General features: G+C 39.2%; 1 protein-coding gene across 1 annotated transcript; it reads right to left on the reverse strand.

Moving 5' to 3' along the window:
• Window positions 1–744: 744 nt before the first annotated feature.
• spon2b (spondin 2b, extracellular matrix protein) lies at window positions 745–9,106 on the reverse strand. The gene is made up of 6 exons (XM_026182193.2): window positions 8,975–9,106; window positions 7,649–7,909; window positions 7,066–7,289; window positions 5,756–5,947; window positions 4,245–4,431; window positions 745–1,784 (listed from the first exon to the last, which is right to left on the reverse strand). The coding sequence occupies exons 2-6, from the start codon at window positions 7,881–7,883 to the stop codon at window positions 1,606–1,608; spliced, it is 1,017 nt and encodes a 338-aa protein (XP_026037978.2). The 5' UTR covers window positions 7,884–7,909; window positions 8,975–9,106; the 3' UTR covers window positions 745–1,605.
• Window positions 9,107–21,949: the final 12,843 nt, after the last annotated feature.

Here is a 21,949-nt window from a genome sequence, read left to right on the forward strand (position 1 = left end):
TTTATCATACCAATAAAATAACCACAGGTTTTATACTGTGTCTGTTAAAAATTCAATTTCACAAACAAAGCAGGGATATTTCTCATGACATTGCACCAAACTGGATGTTTACATTACTCTTACTTCTAACACATAGTTAGTGAACCTACAATAGAAATGCTAAAACACACATCTTTAGCTCAGTAATTTTCCTCTCCCTCGTCATTCCGAACGGAAGGACATCCCTCATGTCCCAGATGTTTAGTTCTTATTGCTATTCAGTCTGCCGTCTGTAGTTTCAGTGCTGGCTTGGTGGGAATATCTGTTCTACATATTTACGCTAATATCGTTTACTTAAAATTATGTCGTCTTCATCATGCCCTGAAGGAAAAGGTCATTTTTCTATGTACATATCTATTTTTGTGCAGTAGGATTTATGCTTTATAGCCTTTATGTGAAATTAATTTCTTGCTTTAAGATTTTAAACTTTGAGTTCTAAACATTTCATGAACTCTTTAATCACTGGAGATCACTTGTGTTCACTTTATGACCAACACTTCATTAGGGTGAATTCAGTCCAAAACCGTGTGAACCGAGGTCAGCTTGTCCTCTACACTCCATTGGATCCTGCAAACGCAACATCAGTAATATTAACTTAATGCATGCCTAATATTTAAAGGTGATAATCAACAGGCCATGACAGTTTTAATTAAACGACGCCACCATTTGTTTCTTGAGAAAACAGGAATCAAAGAGGAAACAGTATTGTAAGTTGTATTTACATTTTATTGACCTTTACAAAAAAAATACACATATTTTTAGTGTTTTAGTATTTTACAAAGCAAGTTTTTCTGTTTTAACTCAGTAACGTAAAGGAATACAAATTATTTCAGATTTCATATGCTGTACACTACAGGTTAAAATCCTGTCAATAAATATATCCATTTTCTTTAGGAAAACAAGCGCAATGTTTCTTTAAACATTATGTTTTAAATTTAGGAAAGTGTATATGTCACTTTTGTTATCATATTACTTCTGCTAATGGGGCTATTGAAGCACCGTATTTCCACCTTTTCTTAGTTTGATATAATTTGTATAATTTTGGATCTTATGCCAGGATTTTTTCTAAATCCTCTAAATAAAAGCTGCTGGGAGTAGCAAACAAATATTTGTGATCTTCAGAAGTGTCAAAGCAAATCCAATTACAGTGCCAACTTGTGTTTTCAGCTCATTTTCTAATTACCAAACAGCATTGATCTCTCCCCAGACAATTTTGATCATCTGCCAAAACTGAATTGGCGTCTAATGGCTATTTTGCCAAACTACACCTCTTTAGTGCTGTCAGATCTATCAATATGAAGGGAAGATTAAGGATTTTTTTTAAGGCACACTCTCCCAGTTGAACAGTCACATAATCAGTATGTATATTAGTGATTTCCACAGAAACAGTTTGGTCAGGGAGAGCCGATGGAAGCTGGTTTGTGATGGTTAAACTTCATGTGATTAAATCGTGGACCTTTTACTGTTGCTGTTGCGTCTTCGTCCTTTCCTCCCTTTTCTGGCTTTCCTCTCCTTCTTCTTTCTCCTCTCCTTCCTCTCTTTCTTTTCCCTCCTTTCCTGGCCTAGTCATAAACAGTTGTCTGGGAAACACTTCCGCTCTTCCTCCAGCAGGGGACAGGCTGCTCCATTGTTGGCTGGGTGCATTATGATGTAGCGCGTGCGGTGCTGAACGCCTGACTCTCCACATTTGCCCTTGCACAAGCCCCAGGGAGACCACACTGACACTTCACAGTCCAGAGGGGTATCTGCAGAGAAGGGCGGGCAGCATAGCAATCATATTAACAATCAGGTTTCCATTCTGCTAATTTGTTGCTCTTAACTTTTTCCACTGACTTATAAGATGAGTAATATGTCGTAATCAGGAAAATCTTCTTTTCTTTTTATAACACAAAATTATTAAAGGGTGTTGCCGTGCTTTGTGTGTAGGGCTTATGAACCCACATTTTCTCATTATAGACTCTTTGAGTGGTTGCACTGCTGGAGTTAATTTTCATTTTGCTTTACTTTCATTTGTAGAGTGGGTTTTTGCTCATTGTGCTTACTTTTTTTATTTTTGCCTCAGAGTAAACAGTGCTGCTACTTAATGACTCCTCTGCAACAGATCATGATTCAGCCCCTTATTAGGAGACACCTCAATTATAATAGAGGGTAAGGAAGCATCCTCTGACTTTCTGCTTTTTCAGCTAACCTAATAAAAATGTAATCCTTTTAAAGTCTTATCATCACATCATGTTTTTTGGTGCTTTCAGACTACTTGCTGATGTACCTCAGTCAAGCTCTTGGTGGGCTTCTATGCAGCTAATATGAATCGCAGTTGTCAGTTAGAGAGTAGAAAAGCAGAAGGAAGGGAGGTTGTATGGAAGCTGCATAGATGGACATTTGGATATCAAGTGAAAGGCTGATAACTCCCTTTAAAATTTATGTTCAAGAATAACAAAGTGAAGGTTAATGTGACAAAAGGTTGCAGAAACGCAAAGATGATTTAACCTGATTTTTCATCAGTGTCTCACAGATCTAGAACAGGTGCTTACTGATCATTAAAGAAAAGTTTTGTTCAAGCTCTGGGGAGAATACACAAATACGATGGAGGGATAATGACAGGGGTAGGATAAACAGACACAAGGGTAAGATGGAGCATTGGGAACAGGGGGAGGAAACCCCAACAGATTGTTGGCCATTCTCTGTTGTTTGTTGATGGGTTGTCGGGGGAACGGTCTTGTAGTCTGTGATGCTGACTCAGACCCTTGCAGTTACCCTCAACCCTGCTTCTGATTAATGCTCTGTCAGCTCTTTTGCCAGGCCAACATGCTATCTATTACTTTTTCCCCCTTAAAAAAACTTTTCCCAGTCAAGTCATCTATTTAGACTTTCCATGGTGAATTGTGCTTTTATAAAAGGCTGTTTTGCCCTCCCTATCACATGCATCATTCACACAAAGTTACTTGTCTGCTGCATTGCTAACTTTTAGTTTGATACAGCTTTTCCATGTACATTTTCCAAGATGTCTTTGTATTCTTCCTTTCTCTACAGAAGAGTCTTAAATAGTCTCGGAACCCACATATCCAGCTTCACCCATGAAATAAATTCCAGTGTTTATGTCCCACTTGGCATCATGACTAAAAATTTACTGTATATAATTTCTACACAGTTTTCATAAAGTACTCTTTGACATCTTTTATCACACATCTTTTGCCTCTTATACTAGATGCCAGATGTGTTTCTGGTATTTTCTGGTACCCTGACTCTGGCTTGGATTTTCTGGTCTTTGGTTGGAAACAGTTTAGTTTGTGTGTGGCCTGTAATGTTTCCTAAATTCCCCCAAAATGAGCAAGTCCCTGCCTTATGTTAAAACCTTACACCTGAGTTTGACAAAGCATGTAGAATTCTGTATTCATTTTGTTCTGTATATACTTTTAGTTTAGCCTTTAACAACAAATATAATATATATAGTATCAGTAGAATAAGAAAGACACTATAGAGTTGGTGTTCTTCTGAAGTCTGTCTTTGTCTCATATGTTTGCCTAATTCAGTTATGGATGCATTCAGGGTTTGTCACCAGAATGACTTGTAGCTGCCAAGACAGTATCTTGAATGCAGAATAAAACATAGATAAATATATGGGGATAAAAATATCCCTATTGGTGTGTTAACCAGGTCAGATTGAGAACCATTGAGGATTGGGATTAATGTAGCAGGGCTCTAGACTAACTTTTTGCCATGGGCGTACCGGTACGCCTAACTTTAAAAAGTTAGGCATACCGGCACAAAAGTTAGGCGCACACAAATTTTATAATAATTTATATAATATAATGTGTTTTCTGGAAACATTGTGCTTTTGCGACCAAATTGGTCACACTCTAGAGCCCTGTGTAGAGTTCTCTTTCAATTGTCACTCAGTAGATTACTCAGTTTTCAGAGAACCGGGGTTACGCGAGTAATGGTTCACGCATGGATCTGTGTTAAGACATAAAGGAGGACATGATGCCATTTAAACGACTGCTCCTAATTTTCCCATAAACATTTCCCAAAACATAGGACTCTAGTGAGTGTGAAACTGAGACCAAACTGAGATGTTAACTGCCACATCCTTGAGTTCTAGCTTTTGTTATTGTGTTCTGTACTATGCTGTAAAATGCATGTTTCAAAGAAAGTAGATGAATCATATAAAAACAGAAATTCTTCATTTACTTGTTATTCAGACTTACTTATGAGCTTATCTTCAATCTCATTTCCTGTTGGCAGCTGGTTGGATTGAGTGGGCTCCATGGGCAGGCTGATGATCTTATTGGTCTTCTTTATTTTGGTCAGTGTGACCTTCGCAATGGGTGGTAGGTGCTTTAGGCGGGGGTAGAAGAAGGAATTGGCTGGGTGACTAGGGAAAGAGGAAGTGATCTGTGAAGAGGAAAATGGACAAGGAATATCTATCAAGATATGTGTTGTAACAAGCCTCTTCAGACTGATTTTGCTGCTGCATGGGCTTACAATTGATACTAAAAGTTGAAATTACAGTTTAATAGAAAAGAAAGCTGGTATCACGGCAACAGCTGCCATATTCTTTTGATTTTTGCTGGAGGATTTAGGGAAGTATAAATGTCTTTAGGTGCTTCCTGGAGGCAGATAGTGCACACAGCTGTGTCGGTGGTGGCTTAATTACCTTTATCAACATTACTAAACCTCAAATACTCTCATATAGTTTACTAGTTACACTTTAATTGATTTTCTGTTATGTCTCACTGAACTCAGCCTGGTGATGATTTCCATATACAGTGGAACCCCAACTTTCGAATACCCCATTTAACAAAAAATTCAAGTTACGAAGGCACTCGCAGCAATATTTCTGCCCGCGTTACGGCAAAATGCCCACGTAACGAAATCCGCTGGCTGTGATTGGCTGAGCCCAGAATGCCTACAATGCCCACAATGCCTTCCGAATCATGTGACAACCCCCTTGGCTTTCGTACTTGCGCTTTGCTGTTTCACTTGAACGACGTATTGGTGTTCCAGTTAGCAATTAGCCTATAGCCTATCGTTCACTCAAAAGGCGCGATGGGTGCTTCGACTTACGAAAATTTTCGACTTACGAAAGACCCTCGGGAACGAATTAATTTCATAAGTCGGGGTTCCACTGTAGTGCATTATAATATAAATTCAGCAATATGACCAAATTGTGAAAAAGTCAGAAAGTTTCTGTTTTGTTTCCCTGTTTATTCATAGTCTTTTTCAGTTTTTTGTACTATTTTGACATTACTGTCTAACCAGCTAACTTAACATTTGTAGCTGATGAAAAAGTCGTCTTAAATATGAAAAAAAGATGCTGGTATTGACCAGACCTAAATTATCCCTGGACCATTGTGCTTGCAGTGTACTGATGGATAAGACTTACACCATGTTATTGGTTGAGGGATGCATTTTAAAACTTATAATTATGTTTAAATTTACCTTAAATATAGCCTTATAGTTATGTCTCTATTCTTTTTGCTTTTTCTGGTTGAAATGTGCAGAAATAAATATTCTAATGAGTGTAGTTTATTTTGTTAAAGCAGTGTTGTAATTTTTGGGCAAATTCAGCAGCCGTAGAGTGTTGCTGTACATCACTTCAATACAGCATCTCTGTATGAGTCTAATAGAAACACTAATGTTTTCATTACTAGCTGTTGACAATCAGGATTTCTAAATACCCGGGTTTACTATGGATTCATGCACCTGTGCTGCCCACCTGTGTGATTTTATCCTGTGGGATGGTCTCAAAGTTGGGAGACGAGAAGGTGAACCCACTGTCAGTTCCTGCATCATATGGAAAAAGATCCACTGACACATTTTCTTTCCAGTGGTCGCCATCACACAGGTCTATACTGTCCACACCCACAAACCAGTCCGGGCTTGGGACGAGACGTACAATAAATGACAGCTGTGAATGGAGAAAGTAAAACATAAGAAGTGAGTTAAAATGTAGCCACAGGCAGAGATGAGAATAGAAAAGGAAAGAAAAACATAATAAAATCCTTTCCAAACATCTTTCCAACATCTTAATTCTCAAACCTCCTTCAAGGACCACTAAATACTTCTAAATCATATATGATGTCTGTGTTTTACAATGATTTATTTTATTGTGCATTAATATGCTCTTTTTTTAAGCATGACATAATAGAGATTCGTAGTCTTGTACCGGATCCACCACTCTACAAGTGCACTTTTGTTCCAGCATGGCTTGCTTTTATTTTGGTGACCATCTTATGTTTCCAATTGGCTTTTTCCAAGCTTAACAAATTTTCGTCAGATGTGCCAGAGGTTTTATTAGCTACCCAGAGACTCATCAGTGGGAAGTTTAACTGCAAACTTCTGCAGAGGTTACATAATTCGAAGAGACATTAATTAGACTTGTTACAGTTACAGAAGCTCGCTTTTTGGTGTAGTTTACAGGAAAAAATAACTGTCAGGAGCTTGTTTTATAGGAACATTTTGTTGCTGCATCAGCCTAATTAAAGAGGCATTATGCAGTTTTTCTCACAGTATAACTTCATATTATGAACAATTATCAGTAGTGTGGCAGGTTATTATTTGACTACAAAGACACTGGATGCAAATTTTAAAATGGTTGCAATTTTGATATATATATTAACATATAATATATAACATAGCAACAAAACATCTTCAGTAGAAATAATGTCCGAGTTTACACCAAATTTCTTATTTGCACTTACATGAAATTTAAATAACAGTGAAACATTGAAAACTTCACTGACACTGAAATATTTGTAACCTTTGCAAACTACAGTGGAAGTTATTGTATAATCTGATGTGGTGCTGATTCCTAGAATGATAATTTCCACTTTAAAACAGTTTATTTATATTATGGTCAAATTTGAAACCTGTTTGGTCTGGGTACCTATCTGTAAGGCTTTATTATTGGGCTAAACAGAGCTATGATTCTAAGTGCTTATTTGGGAATTCTTCACACCACCTTATCTATGCTGACCTGTCAGTGACAAGCCTTGCATGCACTTAATGCCCTGTTGAGAAACTTACAAAGGAGTGCCTGGCAAAGACCTCAAACTCAGTGTGCATCTGGCCTGTGCCGCCCACGACAGCGGGAGCGGAGAGGATCCCATAAACACTCTGGATGCGTTCACCGGCCGTCTCAACTTCCTTCACAAGCGTCCAAGCCTCACCTTTCTCCGTGAACTCCCTCACTCCATTGCTGGCAAACTCATTACGTTGCCACATGTGATAGTCAGAGCTGTGGGTCACCCCTAATGGAAAAGAAAGGATGAAAAATTGTTGTTTCAGCAGGTGTTAGTCTGAATAGTGAGATCATGTACGGTACATCTCGGCAAAGGGAAATTAATGGAGTTCTGTGACTGTTTTCTAGTGTTTTTGGACTGAATTGGGCAGATGTATAGCATCCTACTAGTGGGTAAAATGTGATACAAATAAAAAATAGGATTGTTTTTTAATAACTCTATAGTAAACAGTTGGTGCATTCCTCTTCTGATTTATTCAAAAGACATTTTATGTTGTAGCTTTCTGTTTTTCAACCACCCAATAGATCTTGCCACATTGACCTGAAAATAATGTGACTAATAACTTGCCTTAGGTTAGATGCACTTACCAATAAGATTTGACCACTGTGCAGGAGGACGGTAGCGAGGATACTGCTTAGGAAAAGCTGCCTGGGTCCACTTGCCAGTAAATGTTAGACTATACTGGGCAGTTTCTGAAGCTGTGCACATGGGGATGTCAGTAGGGACAGGCATCGAATGAATTCCTTGGCCCAGACTTAGCATCAAGACAATCAGGTGACAGAGTGCCTCAGAGAAGGAGATAGTCATTTTTGTGGTGTCCATGATAAGAGTAGATCGGGGGAGAAGACCTGAATGAGGTGCATAAAAGAAAATGGTAAAGAAGGAAGACTAGTCAGTAATAATATAGAGCTGCAAAGAAGTACCTGGTCAGTTACTACACAGTAAACACTATTTTGTACTTTTTTCTTTTATAAAGGTCTTATAACAGCGGCCTAACCATAAATATTGGTTTTCCAAATAAAAGTCTTCTCATTCTTTTTGATTCTTATAATCTTATATATTTAAGACAGATCAGCACCAAGAAAACTGTGATCAGACACCAGTAACATTGGGTTTAACAACTTCTTTATACAAGGGACATTTGTTTCTAGGCAGTCTTTCCACTTTTTATACTTGTAAAGTTAGTTTAGCGTTGTTAAAGTGGCAGAAGGAAATCTGACATTTATTAGGATACATACAGCGAAAGTGTAATCGCACTTGCAGTCTGCTAAACCATCCATCTCTGTATTACCTGCATTAAAGGTACTAAATAGAAGTAAGCTATTCTTCTTCTCCATTGGATATCTCATTATTGCCTTCTTCCAGTCATGGCTGCATCTTCCCTGAACTCTGTCATTAAAGCTCCAGTGTGGGTCTTCTGATTTAGTCGTTCAGTTAGCAGTATCACTTTCATGCTCATATGTGTCACTGTTTAATGAAGAGTTCAAGTGCTGCATCCCTGCTTCTCAGAGGGTATATAAATGAACAGCTTTCGCATAGATTGCAACACATTTTTAGTATTTAACCCTGAGCAAGTAAGACACTTTATCTTGACACTGCCAGGTCTTTCAGAATTAGCAGCTTTTCCATTCTTTTAACATTTTGTTCTTAATTTAAATATTTACAATTAAATTAAAAATGGCTACATTTACATTTTTTATCACCTTTGCTTACTCTGAATATGTTATCACTTAAATACTTTGTACTTGTTTAAAAGTCCTGTGTCTTAAAAACTGTTAATAGCTCACAGCTCTGTAGCTACCTATGGTTCAACTCTTACATCCATCAATTTGTGTAGATTAGTAGTCTAAGCAGTCTTTTAGCTGGAAGGCTATGCAGAAACAGGGTAAATGTGTGCTGTAGAAACTACTCACTGGGTTTGCTCAGGGTTCCAGATGAATGATGGACTGCAGCTGAGTGGAGTAGAGGGCTGAAGGTAAGGAGAAGGGGAGAGGAGAGCTGTGGATGTGGCTGTCGGGACGAGTGACTGCAAAGTTCCAAGTCCTTTTCCGCCTATTTATGTGTTTTAGGAGTTTCACCCCTCGCTTTCCTCCCCTCCTTTCCCCTATTTCCCCCCCTCTTCCCCCTTGGGCTCCACTCCCCTCTCCAGCTTGCTCCACGCTTTCACTCAGTCTCTATCTTCATGCAAATGACTTCCTTGCCCCCTTCATGCCCTTTGACTTTGGCTCTCCCTCCTTCACCCGCCTCCTCCTCTCTCCCGTACTCTTTATAAGTATCCTATTAAATGAATAATGCGTTCAGCAGTTCTGCGTGCACTGCCAGGGGTCCGATGCAGTCCGTGGTTAGAGTTTCAGTTCACAGTTTGATACTGTAGCTCTCTAAACCTACATATATGACTAATGAGGTTAATGGTGTACTTATTCTCTAACGGTTTCTTGGTCACATTTTTGAATTTCAGTTGAGCTACTAGATCCAGTCCCAGTGCTGCTTTTTAAGTCACCTAGGAAGTTTTATTGCCTATGTCGTTGTCAATTTGCATACTTTCTTTGATGTGTTTTTCAGGGGCTTATAAAGTCAGTCAGCATTATATTACAAAATGCAGAGGAGTTACAGGGTTTCAGACACAACAAGATTGTGTTTTTGGTGGCTCTTGGTAAGTGATTGGCAAAAAACTTACTGATCTAGTATAGTCAGTGGTTTAAGAAGTTGTGCTTAAGTTGTACTTGAAAAGTGATGAGCTGTGTTTTGTATTAAACTGTATAAATTGTATTGAGCTGTTGCAATGATTACCATGATTGGTCACCTTTGTTCAGAGAGCTACTCTTCCGAACTATTTCTGGAAGATTTTACATTAATTGTAACAGTGTCATGATTCTTTGTTATTATTTTCTGAACACTTTTAGAACAACTCGCATGTTTTCTACAAAAATATGATAAGCATTGAGTGTTTTTGATCAAACTTTGGCTTAGACTGGCTATAAATAAGTATTGTTAAATATGCTTTAGTTCCACGCCTATAGGAAACCTAACTAACAGTTGCAGTTTTCTCCCATTGTGTTAGTCTCCCAGTCAGCTTATAGAGCATACTTTAGTATTTGTATGCAAGATACTTTTTACTTTTGTTTGGTCAAATATTTAGTCTAAGCCAGATTTCTGAGGACATTTTGTTATGTCTCTGTGTTTGTATGTGTGTGGGTGGAGGTTGGGGGTGTGGTACTTGACTTGCTGAACTTGGAGGTGACAGACCCACACTCACGTGCAAACACAAAAATATGTTGGCATGCTGAATCAGCCCACATGTAATGATTTCCATATGGTCACGTTTCTTTAAAAAAAAAAAACCCTCAACCAAAACACCTACACACATACAGACACACACACACAGACCAGTTGCCTTCACTCAACCTCATTTCCACGATTTAATTTTTGGCCTGTAGAATTCAGTCTGTTTTGACCCAGTAACATTTGAAAAGGAAAAGTTAACTCATTACCACCCTCATTACCCAAGCTGACAGTGGTGGAGTGTGCTCAGTTTTATCAAAGTAATTCTGGCAAAGCATCAAGTGACTCAGGATGGGGAAGAAGTGCTGCTGACTTAGCTGAGGATATAGTTAGGTAGTGGAAGTAACCCCTTGGAGATTTCCTCAATCCCACTGACACTTTCTATAATGAAAGCAGTGTGTGGAGACAAGGGGGATGACTGGCATAGTCACACAGTTCTTTAATGGTAGAACCACAGGGGAGGATGAGGTTCACCCTGAATTCTGAAAAGCTCTGGAGTTTGTTGGGAAGTCCTGGTTGGCACATCTCTGCAGTGTTGCGTGCGGTGGCGGTGCTGGATTGGCAGGGGATGGTTCCATTTAAAAGGTCGTAGTCGCAGAACAGTGGACCAGTTCTTTATCCTGGATATCCTGGATTGGATAATATTCAAGGGTGTGTGTGAGGTTACCCAACCAGTCCTCAGGTGTTTTGGGAATTTGAAGAAGGCATTTGACCAAGTCCCTCAAGATATCGTATGAGGGGAACTACAGGAGTATGGCTAGTTGCAAACTACAGCAAAAGCCAATGCATGTTGGATTTCTCCAGGGCTGCGCTTTGTCACCAATTCTGTTTATAATTCTTATAATTATAATACTCTGCTGTAGCCAAGTGGTACAGGGTCTGTGCTTTGATGGTCTCAAGATATTGTCTTTGTTTTTTGTGGTTCTGTTAATCTGCCGATGTGGTTTTGGTGGCATCACCTGGCTTCATCAGGTGATGGCCTCCAGTTTGAGTATCTCAGGGTTTTATTCACAAGCGAGTGGAGGATGAGATTTACAGATGGATTAGTTATATTGGATTATTATATTGTTTATTGTCCTTTTTGAAATTCCATTTGTGTTTCGTGGCAGCTGTCAGAGAAATATAAACTAAAACAATAAAGAGGTTATTGTTACAGACATTACTGAGATTAAAAACAAGAAGTTGCTGCAGAAATGTAGAGCTGTCGCTCAGGTGGTAAAACAGGTCATAAATGGAAGGTTGGTGGTTCACTCCCTGTCTGCTCCAGTCTGCACGCCAAAAGCCCTTAGGCAAGATACTACCCCCAAGTTGCTTGTATGAATGCATGTGAATGTTAGATAGAAAGCACTTAGAGTGGTTGTGTGAGGGCTCATATCTCTAAAACCATTTTTATAATGAAAGTATAAATAAAGGGCTTTTGAGAAAATGGTGGTGATATTTTTGCATTAGAGAGAAATGGAAACACTGTCCAAGTTCAAGTTGTTTTTATATTGTTGTCTCTTCTGTTACTGTGGGATGCTGTGGACACACCCATTTCAGCTCTACTTTTTCATCATATAAGCTCGACCCTGACTAGCTGGCCTTGATTTAGAAACACATAGGTCTGACATGTAAGTCATCTTATGCAGAAAAAAAATCAAGAATCAAGGAAAAAACATTCAGAAAAGACAACAAGGGCCTCCAGCCAAAGTCGGTCGCATGTGTAAAGGATATAGGCACATATTGTGGTATGGAGGTGGGTGTATTCTATAAATTTCTAAGACTCCAGGACTCTGAAGTTAAGAGTAATATGGCAATTTTGAAGACCAAGTTCTTCTTAAATGAATTGAAGAATTAATAAAATAGACGGTTTAATTCACAGATTGTGGAAATTGGCAGCTGGCAAACAAAAAATAAAACAATGTCATGCCCGAAGCTGTAAAGAGCTTAAGTTGTGAGTTTATTTACAGTCAGCTTATGAAAATGGAATATTTACTATGTTAGAATTGTTGTTGATACTTTCACTTTGTCAAATGTAATTTTAGGGAATAGTCATTAATATATTTTTCAATTAATGTTGCTGGGTTCTTAAAAAAAGCAATCTATATGAAACACTATAATGTTCTTCAACAAGTATGAATATGCAGTCTTGTAAAGAAGAAAGACTAGAATTATGTGTAATCAGACAGACGTGCAACCTTCAGAGACATTGCAAAAAGCCAATGACAAAACATCAGTGACTCAGTGACTGTACCATTGCAGTCATTGAGTCAACCACAAACTCCATTGTATACAGAATACAATGAGAAAAAAAGAATCAAGTTGCTGGTCCAGACAAAATCCAGATGTCAACTTGAATGAAATGCTGTGGCAGGACTTTAAGAGAGCTGTGCATAAATGAATAACTGGAAACTTGAATAAACTGAAGCAATGCTGTAAAGAAGAGTGGGCCAAAAGTCCTCCATAATAATGTGAGAGCCCAAACGTTACTTCAAGTTATTGCTGCTAAATGCTTTAATAACCCTATTAAACCATTTAGCAGCTTAGATTTGCTTAAATTTAAGCACTATTTTAATAATTAAATCATTTGTGATTAATTATGAACCTGTCAGGCACTGTCCCAATTATTCTTGGAAGTACAGACACAATGATTGCACTACACTCACTAGAGTTGACAAATGGAGTGTGAATGTTTTGCTCTGGGAATTTATAGCACAACAGAGGGAAAAGTGGATGATTCTTTTCTTTATCTTGCAAGCCAAAAGTCAGATCATCCAGTACACTATTCACCCCTGGCTGCACCCAGTGGCCTACCTAGTGCTCATATCAGGTTATGAAACAGATTCAGTCTTTTTATGACACAAACTTTGACGGCTAAGAAATATTATCCAAACTTGGTTTACAAGCTGGAATTGGTTTTGCAGCCAAGTAACATCACTGAACTTTCTAGCAGAAAGTAAGAAACAGAGTTGAACGCATTGATTTCAGCGACTGGGTGAAGATATTGAAGGCCCCCTGATGCAAACCATGAGGCCACTCAATGGACCGTACAGCCTGTAAACAAAATAACAGAGATGTTATTGTGTGGTCCGTCGCCAGGGTTGCTGTAGTGACACAATGTGAGGTCATTGTTTTGTCGTCCTGGCTTCATCTAAGAAATATCCGCAATCAGACATGCACACGAGGACACAAACAAATCTAGAGTCTCGTGTGTCAGGACATGAACACACAGAGATGCGTGCGGTGCTTCACGTGACAGCTTGTAATAAATTAAAACAAAAGTCGCATCAGTCATTCATTATATATATTTATATATATATTTGACCTGTTCCTTTTCGAGCTGAAACCTTTCCTCACCATGTCTGTGAAGGTTCTCAGTCATCCAGGTCATCGTACTCTAAGGAGCTTGGAAAGAAAAGCGTCTGGACTTCTTTAAGTTGCTTGAAGACGTTTCACCTCTCATCCGAGAAGCTTCTTCAGTTCTAAGGGTCAAATGGTGGAGAGTCCCAGATTTATAATCCCAGATATATAATGCCATCTATAATCCAGTTTTGAGATCCCTTCCCAGACGCCTTAACGCCCACTCACATCCTGGGCCATTTGACCTCAGGAAATCACATGATAGGGTGGGGCCAGGTTTCACAATGAGCTCACCCGAAACCCTGGCTGATTGTGACCCACACCCGCTTTCACACCTTGGCTCATATGATTAGAGGATCATCAGGGGGTCCTTTTGTCCCTCTGTGGGGGGAAACTCCCACTGGGTTTAAATCTGGGACTCTCCACCATTTGACCTTAGAACTGAAGAAGCTTCTCGGATGAGAGGTGAAACGTCTCCAGGTCCAGACGCTTTTCTTTCCAAGCTCCTTAGACCCTTTCCTCACCATATAACCTTTTTCACACTGTTCTCTTTACAAGCCTTCACTCAGCATGTCCCCAGGTCCTTGTTATTGTAATAATCGCTGTTGATTTCCAGGAATAATTTCCTCAGCTGTGTGGGAGCAATCTGTGCCTGTGCATTAATTTGCACATTATTGGATAAATTGCGTATATGCATGTGTGTGTGCACGCACACGCCCCGTCTAATGGATGCAGCAGGTCAGCACAGAAAGAAGAGACAACAAGTTTGATTGTGGTATTTTGTATCTATGTAGCACATGGCTTGCTGACATGTGGCTGCAGTACTATCAGAGTCCCAGATTTATTTACATGATGACACAAACATATAACCCATTTGTATGTCTGTCTGAAATTGCTACTTGTTTTAAATCACTGAGATCTTAAATTTGGATTCTTATAATGATAATTCTAAAAATAAAAAAAAGTTTAATCGCATAAACCCTCTGACCTACCTTAACTCTGTAATGAATCATTCATGATTCCTACCGTTTGCCTCCACAGGAACAGAATATTATAACTGACTTTGTTGAATGTTTGTGCAATCAATCATCAGAACCCACCACATTCAGACAAGCCAATATTAGATGTCGAGACCAAAGCGATTTATATCTGAGAATTATGGATGAACAGCTCTGTTTAGAGTATTAGGTGACAGAAGAGTATTAAAACACAACACGTAAATTTACCACAAGGAACGCACAGCTGCTGAGCTTGCTGTTCCAGCTTCCTCTTACTCGATTTTGTGTCTTTTGTGGCAATTTTCGAACAGTTGGCACCTGGATTGCGTCGTCTAGGTTTTGTTGGAAGGCTTTTAAAAGCTTCACAGAGAACATTTGCACAAGGGTAACTTCAAATAGACATGAGGGTTCATGTAGAGGAGAGAAGCGCTGTGGTTAGTGACTCGTGTCATTTACTTCTTAGTTGCAATAACATTTGCTATTTCTATTTTTTGGCAAGCCTTTCTTTGCCTTCTTAGAGAGCTTGCGTTGTGCGAGTAACTGTTGGTGGCTATAAAACCCTAAAGAGAAATTATATATGAAAAATTGTAAAAAACTGCATCAGATGGCCACTAGGTATACTTTAAAATTCTGAAATGCCTCCATGACCTGAGTGCCAGATCCTGAAATTGTTGGTTGGCAAGCCCTCATTTCATGAAGTACAGTATCCCTTATAAATAAATACATGTTTTGTCTTCTCACGTTCTTTGTCTTTTGTTCAACCATATCTGCCATAGGAGTAGGAGACACTTTTAAACTTTAAAAAACGCTAGGGCCCATGAAAAGGTCACAGTACTTTTTCTTGTGGGGACATTCAAACATGATGATTTTAATGAGGCTTGCTCACAGGTTAAAAGGCAACATTTATCATTAGTTTGAGTACTTAAATCTTTTTTTTATCAAAGGTTATTTACTGGCAAAAATATCTACAAACATGGGACAAGGGTGGAAAATTAGCAACCACTATAAGCTCTATAATCATTTTCATGCTCCATCTTGGTACTTAGATCAAACTCCTTTGCAGAATTCATGGCCATTACCCAATGCTGTTTTTCGTCTCTTGAGACCCTCTGATAGGCATTTACTGCAGCCACCTACAGTTGTTGCTTGTTTGTTGGTATTTCTGCATTCGGTTTTGCATTTAATAACTGAAAGGTGGGCTCCAATGGGTTCAAATTAGATGATTGACTTGACCATTAAAGAATACCCTTACCTTGAGAAACTATGTTTGACACATTCCATTTCCATCATAGTCTTGAAAGCATCTTTTAGTTGTGACCTAGACAATGATATACCTACCTCTTTGAGAGTGTTCTTTGTTAGATGTCAAGTTGTTTTTCTTAACCATAGAAAATAACAGTCATCGTGCATTTCAGTTTCCTTCTGTGGTTTTTCAGGCCTGTTGGTGTTGCCGAGCTAGCCACTGCGTTCCGTTAATACATTCATTTATTCAGTTGAAATCAACTCGAGAACTTTTATGTTCTTAATTTTTCATGGAATAAAAACAGATGTCATCTCGCCATGAAACTGGATCTCCAATTAATTTTGATCCTTCATGAGTGTCTGTATATAAGAATGACTATTACTTCAGAAACAGTTATTACTTTTGTTAAAACCCATGAACCAAAACTGAAAGTCTGCACTTCATTTGTATCTTAATTTATTTATTTAAATCTACAAATACAACACAGCTACAAAAATTGTGCTATTGTTGAAAAAATGATGGTCGAACCAATAAGGAGTTAGGAAGATTTATGTATTGGTTTCCCTTTTTCTTCCTTTTTGTTTTTGAGTAGGTCATGGCTGATGTTTTAGTATATCATTACATTTTGTGCCCTTTTGCTATTACAGAGTTAAAGAGTTACCGAGCTGGCCATTTAAAATGTTTTGAAAGAGTAAGTCTAATTTTTATTACTGTTACTGCAGTTTTATGTCTTCATAGTCTTGTGTCTTTATTTGTCTTTCTCTGACTGTATTTCAATATTTTACCCTCCTGCTGGTTTTGTCTCTCTACCCGTTTGGAGCTTCTCATTCTCGTTTCCCTCTTTTCTCTCCCGCTGTCTGGTCTGACGCACTAAAGTAAGATCCCATCATGTTTTTCCCATCATGCTCTCCTCCCACCCTGTGGTGAGGCACTGAACCCCCAGCCGGAGGTATAAAGGACATGATTTACAGGGCTCCTTTGCAGCAAAAGAAAAAAGAAAAAAAGACATAAAAAGAGAGATCAGTTTTCCAGCACAGTAGCCCTGTGCTTCAATGCAGGTTTCACTCGTCAGTGTTTTTGGGGTCTTTTTGGGGTTTTTTTTACTTGATATATGTCAGTTCAACAACGACATGGTGTGGTCCAATTTTGTCATCCTGCAAAAGTGCCAAAATGCATTTCCACAGGAGAAGAAAACAATGTTAAAGCTGGTTTTGGTTTTCTCCATATGGGTTCTGTTGACATATCTAGATGGGCAGCACAGAGAACCAAATGAGGGAGGAAGTGGGAACAACAGTTAAACATTAAGGCCCAGGGCTGTGCTATTGACACTCAGGGATGCTGTGGTTTAAAAGAAACCATGGGGTGTGAAGTCCCAGTTAAATGAAGTCTCGTTTTTTTATCTTGTGCAGCAAAAACTTATACATACATAAATATATACAGTGTGAAGCTGAACTGTGCAGCCTTCTACACGTTGAAAAAGAGCTCAAAGGTGAATGACCTGATTTTTAATTTTTAAATAGATAGTGTCCTGGAAAGCTGTCTGCAAGCATATCATTAATGTGAATTAGCAGTGGAGCTGGGTTGCTTTTAGATGACAAAATCAAAATAAAATGTGGACTTACATGACTGCCAGTGGAATTCTGTTTTGATCAGACAATACTGGCGTTGCAGTCAATATTTCTCAGAAGTAAGTACTAGATGTTTGGTAGTCTGGAATAGAGGAAAATTCTTTCTGAAAAACATCACACAGTGGCTGTTTTAGTTAATAATATTTTGAATTACTAATCCAAGATACCAGTTAACCCTGGAATGTTTTTTATTTTGTAGAACCTTGGAAGCATATCACGATGTTTTTAACAAATAGAGGTAACACTACAAAGTCTTCCAGAATAAATGCTTTCTTCTGATTTTGATTTAGTTATACATTATAATCAGTTATGAGTTTGAAGCCAAACACTGATTCTGTTTAATAGTACAAAAATCTAGCCTGGAAGTTGGAGCAGGAGATCTGTGGCTAGAAAGTCAAGAATTTACATTCTGGACAGACTTAAGAAGAAAAAAAATCAACAAAAGTTTCTAATCCCTAAGCAACAAAGACATTTTAACCCCAGCTGGTCAGCTGGAGTAGGTCCGTGGTCAATAGCAGAAGACTGTTTACACTGGAAAGCTGAAAGGTGTCAATTTGTAGAGGTAAAAAGCCCGACGTTTTCTCTCCAGACTCTTATGTGGTATAAATATCTAATTGTGCTTGTTTAGTTTGACTGGGATGAGACTCTTGCACTAAATGCAAAAATTAGGTTCTGATATTTCACCACATGCCACAAAATCATAGCCTCACATCATTGCGGTATTTAACACCTCGTATCATATTTACACAGTGTTGGGAAGGTTACTTTTAAAATGTATTCCATTACAGAATACAGAATACATGCCCCAAAATGTATTCTGTAACATATTCCGTTACGTTACTCAATGAGAGTAACGTATTCTGAATACTTTGGATTACTTAATATATTACCATGTTTTTTACAACAACGTGAATGTACTATTGCTGTGTGATTTATTACTATTACTGAAGGTCCGCAACTCTGAACTGTAGTAAAGGGACCTCTGACTAATACGGCGGGGTCCCTGTCGGCTCGTAGCCAAAAAATAGCTTTACTTTGTTGTGTGGGTCAACTTTTCTTGCGAGAGACAGAGAGAGGCGTTGAAAGGCTGCTCCAACGGAACTTATTGTTTTCGGAGGAAAACACGAACACGGTGTACAGTCGAGTCTTAATAGCTTACTTACAACTGGGCTCGTCAGGCACTCTTCTTGGCTGCAGTGGTTATTATTATATTTACATGCTTCCAGCTCCCGTTTCTCCTCGATGACAACTCGTACCTTTCCACTCCCCTTTTTCTCCCTCCTCGCGCTCACAGACACATAACGTGTATGGCAGTCCATTCTCCCTGCAACACGGACTACACTGCCCATGATGCTACATTCTTTAGAGCTATGCTTGTAGCATTCTGCCTGTTAGCTTAGCACAACAACAACAACAACAACGAAAAGGCGCTCTCTCACCCAGGAAACACACAGTCGCAGAGAGAGAGAGAGCGTCGCCCTGTAACCATGGCAACCGTAACGCTGCCGCCTGGAACAACAGAACGTAGCTGTCAAACAAAACCCAAACAGTCCTGACCCGCGACAAAATGAAACAGGAAAGTACCGCAGTGTAATCCATTTATTTCAACAAAGTAACTGTATTCTGAATACCACCTTTTTAAACGGTAACTGTAACGGAATACAGTTACTCATATTTTGTATTTTAAATACGTAACGGCGGTACATGTATTCCGTTACTCCCCAACACTGTATTTACATAACATCAAATCCCAAACACCTGTCATGTGTGGACTGCAACTGCAGTTGGAGCTGTTAACCTCAAAACTGTTATGTGATTCAGGTGAGATCAGAAATGATTCATGTGGATTTCCTTATGGATGTTGTTATTGTGACCAAGATCTTCAATGTTATTTCAGTTCAAACCTGAAATGCTACAGATTGCTTCTACTGTATTCTTCTGGCAATGCGAACTGTATGTCAATCTCGTGGTCCACTCTTTTCTGGTTGCGAACCATGGTCTTGGATTTGGAAATGCTCATTCTCATTCTTGCCACTTCACACTCAGCTCTAAACCGCATCAGTGCAAACTGAACCACTGCTGAACTACAGTTTGCAAATAAAAGGCCACCAAAGTGGAGACTCTTTATAACCTGACTATCCCTAGATGGTTTATCCTTAAAAACCTTTGATGGCCCTATTTAAAGCCAGTCTTTACCAGATGCAGCAGAGAGGAGAGGTGAGTTGTGTTACCAGATCCATGGGCTGGTGAGGGTTTTTGGGGTTGTTGTTGGGGGGGAACGTTTTGTTTAGTTATACATTAAATTCAGTTCACTGTAAATAAATTGCTCGCCTTTGGAAATGATAAATGGCCTGCATTTGTATAGCGCTTTACTAGTCACTAAGGACCCCAAAGCGCTTCACACTACATTCAGTCATTCACCCATTCACACACACATTCACACACTGGTGATGGCGAGCTACATTGTAGCCACAGCTGCCCTGGGGCGCACTGACAGAGGCGAGGCTGCCGGACACTTGCGCCACCGGGCCCTCTGACCACCACCAGTAGGCAAACATGGGGTTAGTATCTTGCCCAAGGATATTTTGGGCATGCAGCCAGGAGGCAGCCTGGGATCGAACCACCGACCTTCTGATTAGTGGCTGACCTGCTCTGCCACCTGAGTAGTCTACTTCCCTACCACATTCCTTGACGTTCGAGTCTGACTACGTCACACTTGGATACCATTAAGGCTTCAGTATAGGAAATTCAGCTGCTTTGATTGACAGGTATGCTGACAAAGAGAGCTGTAAGCTGATCGGTTTGTGCTAGTCTTTACGTCTGCGATTCGAGTCACTCAACTGAATGATGTTTGTGGTGTTTTGCCATTTGGAGCATTTTAAATGGAATTACTGGCAAATGATGTGGTTTGCTGTCTGATACAGACTCTCTGCAAAGTTGTGCTTCAGTTTTTAGTGAGTGAAATTCAAGTATTATGCTATTAAGCACTAATTCACAGCCATATGTTGGGAAGATTAGGGAGGTTACCATGCTCTTACGTAATCAGACACACACTGTTTGCTGCTCAACATCTCATCTCTCTTGTCATTTGAAAAACAACAACACCCAGACAGACATTCCTCATGAATAAAACCACTGTGAAGTTGTGACAGGCTGAGCCTATAAATTTTACTGCTGGAAACAAACCAGTATATCTGTGCTCCAGTGTCAAAACAAACCCCAAACACCCATTAAGGCTTTTACATATGGAAACACAACAAGAAACAAAGTAATTACAAATCTAACAAATGTTATGAGAAACTGAAAATATGCAACTAAACTAAAATAAATGATAAATAAACCTGAGTGACTGTACTAATATAAATGCAGGCAGGTAAAGCAAACAAAGGTGACCTTTGATTAAACTTACAGAAGAACAATAACAAAACACAGTGCCAGGTAACAGGAAATTCTAGCATGTCAAACAGAAAAAAATCTAAAGCAATGACAAACTAATAATTATAGGTGGACATGATTAGATATGGAGATGTTTAACTGTCCTAAATGTGTTTACATTATAAATATATGCTACACTAAAAGTCTACAGCCAGCTAGCAGAGTGAGGATAACATAATATATAGTCCATTCATCCAACCATTATTTTCATCTTTCAAAGATTTTGGTGGCAGCAGGCTAAGACAGATTAGATATATAGCTTCTATGATGAGTTCTGGGTATTCCCCGAGGTCTCCTCCCTGGTGGTTGTGCCAAAAAAACATGCAAAAGGAGGTGCCCAGAGGGCATCCTAACCAGACTGCTGAGCCACCTCAACTGGCTCCTGTTGACACGAAGAACCAGTGGCTCAACTGTGAGGTTTTTGATGTGTCCAAGCTCCTCGTCCTATCTGTAAGCTTGAGCCCAACCATGCAAAGGCCAGCGATGGTAACTAATTTCAGCTGCTTGTATTTGAGACCTCACTTTTTTGAACATTACCCAGATCTTTGTCCTTGATGTAAAAATGTAAATATTTTGGCTAAGCTATTCTTTCACCTTCATAGTTCGATACAACACCAACGTTGTTGCTGATTGTGCACTAATCTGTCAGTCCAACTCACGCTTTGCTCTCCCATTATGGGTTAAGAATATCCCAATACTTGAACTCTGTCACTTGGGGGTGGCCTTTCTCTCCTGACCCAAAGGGAGCTTACATCCAACATAGAGCCTCAGACTTTGCCTTGCTCACTTCCATTATAGCTGTTTCGCAGTTGGGTCACGATTCGATGAATCCAACAGAATCATCTGTGAAAAGAAGGGAAGCTGTTCTTAGGTTCACAAAACGTCTATAACTTGAAATCCTGCCCCTCGTCCCCCAAACAAGACTAGAGACGAGATTGGATCCTGTCTGTGATCCGATCCTGT

Source organism: Astatotilapia calliptera, chromosome 2, assembly GCF_964374335.1.
Source record: "Astatotilapia calliptera chromosome 2, fAstCal68.1, whole genome shotgun sequence".
Taxonomy (NCBI): domain Eukaryota; kingdom Metazoa; phylum Chordata; class Actinopteri; order Cichliformes; family Cichlidae; genus Astatotilapia; species Astatotilapia calliptera.

Coding starts and splice junctions, on each gene's coding strand:
- spon2b (XM_026182193.2), bottom strand. CDS start 7,883: ATGGACACCACAAAAATGACTATCTCCTTCTCTGAGGCACTCTGTCAC. Junction 5,948..7,065: donor TCTTTGCCAGGCACTCCTTT/GTAAGTTTCTCA, acceptor CTCCATTCACAG/CTGTCATTTATTGTACGTCT. Junction 4,432..5,755: donor CACAGGATAAAATCACACAG/GTGGGCAGCACA, acceptor TCCTCTTCACAG/ATCACTTCCTCTTTCCCTAG.